This window comes from Sus scrofa, chromosome 12 (assembly GCF_000003025.6).
Source record: "Sus scrofa isolate TJ Tabasco breed Duroc chromosome 12, Sscrofa11.1, whole genome shotgun sequence".
Classification (NCBI taxonomy): Eukaryota; Metazoa; Chordata; class Mammalia; order Artiodactyla; family Suidae; genus Sus; species Sus scrofa.
Window position 1 is genome coordinate 26154805 of NC_010454.4, and position 6942 is coordinate 26161746.

Below are 6942 nucleotides of genomic sequence, written 5' to 3' on the forward strand. Positions count from 1 at the left end.
CGGGGGCCTGTAGGAGCTGCGGTGTCGCAACCAAACCCGGGCCCCTGCCGGAAGCGGAAGCGAGGACGGGGGGCGGTGAGGCGCAGTCGCGGAGGTCGCGGCGTGCCAGGCGGAGGGTGCCCCGCGGGGGCGTGCGCGCCGCGCGCGTGCGGGGCAGGCTGGGCGCGGGGCGGTACCTCCTCCGACCCGGCGTCTGTTTACCAACAAACTGCCGGCGCTCAGCAGCGACGCATTCCGACGCGCTGAATAAGCTGCAGGGCCGGCAGGCTGGTCTCGACGCCCCTGCAGGTCCGTGGCGGCGGGATCGCTACCGCCGCGCAGAGCCCAGTGGGCGGGAGCCCGCGGCTGCAGTTTCCTTGAGCCTCCGCCAAGGGGCTGCTCCCCTCGCCCCTTGGGCTTTGCGGCCCCGTCAGCTCTCTCGCCTTCCGGCGGCTATGACCAGACTGCCCGGATTGCCCTGCAGCCCCGGCACCCCTCTGGAAGCGGACCTAGGGATGGCAGGGCCTGGAGCGTGAGCGGCGCTCTCCTCCCATCTCCCAGTTGTGAATTTCCCTTCCCCGGGCCGTCCCGGGAGGAGGGGGGCGGGCCCCAGCTGCAGGCCTCCGTGAGGTCACCGGCAGTGATAACCAATCCGTGGCGTCTAAGTGGGCGGGGACCCCGTCGGGTCCCGGGAACCGAACCCGAGAGCGAGCCCGGGGGGGGGGGGGGGAAGGCATGGATTTAGGGGGGAGGGGAAAAGCCATGGGGGACACCCCCCCGGAACCCCTTTCCCAGGCGCGCGCTCTCCGCTGGAAGAGGCGCAGAGAGACGCTTTGCCCGGGATAAGTGTTGGGGAGGCTGGTTGGGGGGCGCATCCGGCCCTAACGCCCGAGGCTCAGAAAAGAGAGAGTTGGCGGAGGGAGCGGACTCCGTGCCGGGCCATGGCCTAGGCCCTTCGGCCCCGGCCCGGGCTGCAATGACCTCTTTGCCCTGCCCCCACCCTGGCCCGGACGCCTCCAAAGCCATCTTCCCGGACATCGCCCCCGTCCCATCGGTAGTGGCTGCGTACCAGGTTGGCCTGTCCCCCGCAACCGCAGCCGCCTCCGATTTGCCCTATTCTGGGCCGTATGGCCACCTCCTATCCTATTCCTACGCCGGACCGGCGACCCCCGGAGACTCCTACCTGCCCTGCCAGCAACCCGCGGCATCGTCTCAGCAGTCTCAAGAGCAGGAGGCAGGTAAGTCGGGCCGCTTCGGCTCTTCCCACCTCTGGGGTCCTGCTCCAGTGAGCCCCTAAACTTCGTCCTCGCCTGCTTGGGCGCAGCTGGCGGGTTTCAGATCTTACTCAGATTCCACGGGATCTGGGGGTGGGGGTGGGGGGAGGGCGAAGGGATGGGGCGGGAGACGGGGGGAGGGGCGGGGGCGAGTTGATCTAGGGCTCCTTTCAGGACCGACCTGGTTTCGATTTGCAGTTGTGTGAAGCCCAGCGGCAGGACTCCCTACCCCGCCCCCTGGAGCAGCGGGGTTGTGTACCTACTTGTAACGGAAAACTGAAACAATCCAGATGTGGGTGTAGGTGCCTAGCCTAGGAGTCTCGCCTTCCCTTCTCCATGTCGCCCCTCTCTGCGTTCTCGTCTCAAAAAGCAGTGCTCAAGCCAAAGCCTGAACACTAGAAACCAGGTCCCAGCTGGAGGGCGGTAGAAGTGGGGACCTATTCGGTGCCCTTTCCCCTCTCCGCAGCGGATGCTCAAAGGTGCCAGACCAAGACCGAAAGCTGACCTTGTAGAATCCAGGGCTAAGACCCTACTACCCACCGGTCTAAGAATGTAGCCACAGGTGGGTCGCGCAGTCTCTCCTTATAGATCTCAGCCTTCCAGCCAAAGGAACTGGCCATTCCTGTCATCTCCACCCCTTGCCTTTGGGGTAGGTTAGGCCCCAGTTCCGTGGCCTGGAGCAACTTTGAGCTCGAGAAAGTGCTCACTGGAAGGCTTCAAAGAAGCCAGGGATCTGGCCTGTCTTCCTGGGCCTGGGCCTTGTACGTGCGGGACCCACGCAACACTATACATAGACCCATCTGTACTGGCTTGGGCTTAGGGTTCAGTTGCCCTGCATTCCCCGCCCCCACCTAATTGTCCCCGCAATTGTCTTTGGCACAGTTTCCTCCAAGGATGCACATCCACAGGGGCACTTAGCTGGAGTCAGCCCAGGACCAGGATGTCTCCCTCCCTTCCCTTGTTGCTCTGCGGAGACATGTGCTCAAAACCAACGGGACCAGAAATGACCTTGGCTATCTGGGAGCCCAACCTCCTTGATGTACAGAAGGGCAGACTGGGGTCCAAAGAAAGGGCATGCGTGGGTCAAGGACACAGCCCGTTTTCCAGGCTGGGCCCTTGCAAATTGATTTTCACTGCACGAGGCCAGAATAGGGGATTTTAGGATACTTCCGCAAAGCCCCCCAATATTAAACTGCCATCTGTGCCAGAACCGGGGCTGCTCTTTCCTGCTGCTGGGTCTGTTGTTGGAGGAGGAGCAGTTGAGGGAAGGGATTTCGTTTCTAAAAAAAAAGAAAAAAAAAAAAAAAGAATCGCTTGGCCTCTTCTTCAGTATATGCTAATGTGGGACCTTTGTGTGTGCTTGTGTGCCTCTTTCTGGGGGTGAGAAGAAGATAACCTTGACCTTAAGAGAATTGGGGTTGTTTTCAATCCTGTCTTTTACACTCTTGCCTCCCCTTTTCTTGGTTTCAGGACAAGAGAGGGGAGGGTTCCTTTTCTTTACCAAATTTCCCCGGATCCAACGAAAACCACACATGTACTTATTTTCCTACCGAAACTGGTGGGTTTGGTTCACTCTAGATTGAGTGAGAGGGGTGTGAGAGAGGGTTTGAGGGGTCTTCTTTTTGTCCCCCCCACTCTTGTCCACCCTCCCCTCAGGGCCTGAGGGAGGGGTTGGGTTCCAAATGAGCTGCGTGCCACCACCCGGATGTGCAGGCGGGTGCGGCGGCGCCGCCGCCGCCGCCGCCGCCGCAAGGGAGGCCTTTGGGCTCCTGAATCGCGACCTGGGCAGATCCAGTCGTGACTTGCTGTTGTTGGTGTGAAGAAAGGCAGCTGTGGAAAGGGAACTGGGGGAGCGGAGGGGTCTTCTGGGAGGGTTGGGACGCGGAGGGCTTTGAGAGTTTGAGGAGCCAGGTCAGGCTCCGGGCTCTCTGCGTCACGGGCCGCATCGCTCGGTCCACGCAGCCAGAGAGGCGCGGGTGGTCGCTAGGCAGCCAGCCCGGGGCGGCGAGGAGCAGGGTCGAAGCAGGGGAGGCCCGACAGGCGCGGGCGGGAGCGGAAAGCCAAAGGTTTTTCTGGGAATTGGTTGAGGCAGGGGGTCGAGGGGGGTGGATCTGAGAAGCCCGCAGCGCCCGGGGCCACGGGTGAGGGATGCGGGGGAGGTGAAGGCATCGGGTCACCGCGGCCGGCGGAGGGCGGGAAACCTGACGTGTAGGGTGACCCGGACGGGAGGAAGAAGGCGGGGGTGGGGCTGGAGGGACGCGGGCGGACCCCCCGCCGCGTCCCAGCACCCCGGCCCAAGCGCCCCGTTGGCTGAGGTCGGCCGGCAGCCCGCGAGGAATGCAACGAACGTAGCCCTGAGCCCGCGGGCATTTCGGCCGATCGGTCCAGTCCAGCCCTGCTTCTGCACGAACGGTCCTGGATGCCCCCGTAGAGTGGCACAGGTTGGGGCCGCCGGATTAGAAGAGGGGAACCCCTTGCCCTCCCCTGTCCTAGGGCCGAGCTGTTTCCTGGGCGAATTTCCTTGAGAAGCTGGGCCGGAAGGCAAGAGGTAGCCAGATCTCCCTCGGTGAGACCGCAGCGCGATCCAGGAGTGGCCCAGAGAACCCGCGCTGCCCCGGCGCAGCGCTCTCGGAACCTCCCTCACCTCCCTTGACAGCCGGGAACCCCCTCTCTGGGTGCGGCCGGGCTGAGGAGGGGGCTGCCCTGTGCCCACCGGCCGTCTAGGGCCCCTGAGAGCCTACTCCTCATGCCAGCTGGCCTTGGGGAGGGAAGAGGTCACTTTTCCTGGAGGGAGTACCCTGGGGTGGGGTGGGGGGGGCTACAGTAGGGGAGGGTGTGGCAAGCACCGGAGCACGTTCCATACTCTGATGCTGGGTGGGGTGCGCCTCCTGGCTTCAAGACCCATCAGCCGGGCCCCTCCGACCACCCCTCTTCCGGCAGTGGGGAGTCTGCCACGCAGACACTGTCTCGGGCCTCTGAACAGAGCTTTTGAGTTCCCTCCGCCCGAAATGCCCTTCCCCCGTGCTCTCCAGGCCTCAGCCCAGCCCTCGACCCAGCCCTTCTGCCCCGCCCCACCCCAAGCTGGCGCCACCGCTCGCGGCTGAACTCTGCCCTCCCGCCGCGGGCGCCGCCCCTACCGTCGCTCCGGCCCTTGGCGCTGTTCTCCTGGGGTCACAGGACTGCTGAGAGTGGGAGCTCCCTGAGGGCAAGAGCTGCGGCTCGTCCCACCTGGCACACCGTGGGCCAGGGGTTTGAAAGCAGAGTGGAGCGGAAGGTAGAGAAGGGCCGAGCCCCACGCCTGATTTTTGCTAATCCGTGGCTGGAATGCAAACGAGATGCAAATGAGCCATGAGACGGCGCGTCCGCCCGCCCGTCTCGCTGTGCACACACCATCTCCTGCCGCCCCCCCAGACTCTGAGAAGCCGCTGCTGTCCCTGGAGCCCTCGGAGGGGCGCTCGCAAGCCCCGACCAAGAAGCTCCGCAAGCCTAGGACCATCTACTCGAATCTGCAGCTGCAGCACCTGAACCAGCGTTTCCAGCACACGCAGTACCTGGCGCTGCCCGAGAGGGCCCAGCTGGCCGCGCAGCTCGGCCTCACCCAGACGCAGGTGGGGCCAGTCCCATCCTTCCTGCACGCTAACCCTCCCCTAGTGTGTTCTCTGGGAATTCAGACTCAGGTATGAATGACTGATGAGTCCCCAAGCCTGGCTTTCACAGTGCTCCGGGTGTGTGCATTGCTGGCCTCCAGTAAGATTGGGGGAATGTGTGGAGAGGAGGGGGCCGGGGTGGGGGGTGATTCAGGCGTAGAGACGGATACCTAGACTGGGAGAAGTGGATATTAATTCAGAGGCAGAAACTCGGGCTTCAGGGGCTATGAAGGACTGGAGCAAATATTCGCAACCTCTGCTCTCCTCCCAGGATGACTCCATCCGGCTGGGTCCCTTTCCCTGAGCCACGCCCGTCCACACCTACACTCCTCCTGACCTTTCTTTCAATCCTCCATTTTTCCTCCTTTCCCCCCATAGGTAAAGATCTGGTTTCAGAACAAACGCTCCAAGTACAAGAAGCTCCTGAAGCAGAACTCTGGGGGACAGGAAGGGGACTTTCCAAGGAGGTCCCCCTCCCTCTCTCCCTGCTCCCCACCCCTTGCAGCCCTCTGGGATCTACCCAAGGCGGGGGCCCTGCCCACTGGTGGCTATGGCAACAGCTTTGGAGCCTGGTATCAGCATCACTCCCCAGATGTCCTGGCTCCACCTCAGATGATGTGAGTTTGGCAAAGAGCAGGTCAGGCCCCCAGCCCTCCTACAAAGCCCAGGCAGGACCCAGCCCACCTGCACCCCTTCTGGACCAGAAAAAGCCAGCTCCAGATGGGTTTTCTCAGGATGAGGAGCTAGAGGAGGGAAAGGATGAGGTGGCGAGTCCTCTCCTTGCCTCCTAATCCAAACAGCCTTGGCCATTGCCCCCATCATCGCCACCGCCACCGCCACTGCCACCGCTGCTGCCGCCGCCACCACCACCACGGACTGGACACCTTCCTCCCAGCCAGTCAAAGGCTCTGGAGAGAGACTCACTGGCTGGGCTTCAGACTGTTCCCAGGATCCCTAGTCTTGCCACCCCTTCCTTGAAAGAACAGCCATCCCACCACAGCCTGGGGTCCAACCAGCCAACAGACACTGAGCGTTTTTTTCTCCATGTGCCTTGGGCCTGGCCCACCCCATTGACAAGTAAAAGCAGAAGCGAAGAGGACATCCAGAGTCTTCCAGCTGATCGCCATCAAGCCCCACCCACTTTTGTTTCTCACAACTGATGCACCTGTTCGCCATGCTCTGAGGTAGACGGGACACCCAAAATGAGGAGTTTTGTGGACCTAAGGGGGATTTTTGCTCTCTTCCTAAAAAAGCCCCTTTTCCCCGTGTCTTCCCACATTGGATAATGGATCCAATTATCCATCTGATTCAACACGTATTTATTAAGAGTCGAGTCCTCATACCTAACAAACCCACATGCACACACTCTTGAGAACCCAGTAGGGTAACCCTTTGGGGAGAGTGCGGACACACAGGCTCTCTGGGTAACTGTAGGTAGAGAGGGCCCCAAAGAAGTGGGGTGGGCCCAGAAATTCTGCTCCTCATAGCTGTCTCTGTCCAGAGGAACTACTCATATTTATAACCAACCTGACTAGCAGCCCCCCAAGCTCTTACCACCCCCCCATATCATGAGCATCTTGATATTAAAGTTTGTACAGAAACCTGGGCCCTGGCTGTGAAGTGTGTTCATGTCCTGACGTCGGGGGCTGAGGGCTGATGGTTCAGCTTTCTCTTCTCTCCCATCTGACTCCCCCAGCCCTGACCTCGAGGCCCTGGATCCTCTCCCACTAACTAGCTGTCTGGTTCTAGCTCTGGATTGTTCTGCTAATGCCCATGTTTTCAGCTCCTCCAGTGTGAAAGCAGAAGAAGCTAATACTGGAAATGACCAAAGTCTGAGCCTCACAGTAAATTCTCTCCTGGGAGGGAGCCAAGCGCTTCACAGCCCCCCTGTGCCCACCTTCAGCCCAGGGAGAGCCCCTGCTGGGAGAGGACCTGCCACCCGCTGAGCCAGGGCAGCTCTCCCCTGGGAGAAGTGGGGTGGAACGGCCCCAACACTCCCCTAGTGAAAAGGGGGAGTGGGAGGGAGAGGTGGGGGAAAACCA

At 61.6% G+C, this 6942-nt stretch overlaps 1 protein-coding gene across 2 annotated transcripts; it reads left to right on the forward strand.

Annotated features, from left to right (window-relative positions):
* Window positions 716–6506, forward strand: DLX4 (distal-less homeobox 4). Of its 2 annotated transcripts, XM_021067143.1 has the most exons (4): window positions 716–1217; window positions 4665–4861; window positions 5279–5517; window positions 5701–6506. In XM_021067143.1, the coding sequence occupies exons 1-4, from the start codon at window positions 956–958 to the stop codon at window positions 5876–5878; spliced, it is 876 nt and encodes a 291-aa protein (XP_020922802.1). In that variant the 5' UTR covers window positions 716–955; the 3' UTR covers window positions 5879–6506. The 2 variants fall into 2 exon arrangements, with proteins under 2 accessions (XP_020922802.1, XP_020922803.1); XM_021067144.1 differs by having other exon boundaries at window positions 5279–6506.

Coding starts and splice junctions, on each gene's coding strand:
- DLX4 (XM_021067143.1), top strand. CDS start 956: ATGACCTCTTTGCCCTGCCCCCACCCTGGCCCGGACGCCTCCAAAGCC. Junction 1,218..4,664: donor GTCTCAAGAGCAGGAGGCAG/GTAAGTCGGGCC, acceptor CCGCCCCCCCAG/ACTCTGAGAAGCCGCTGCTG. Junction 5,518..5,700: donor CTGGCTCCACCTCAGATGAT/GTGAGTTTGGCA, acceptor TAATCCAAACAG/CCTTGGCCATTGCCCCCATC.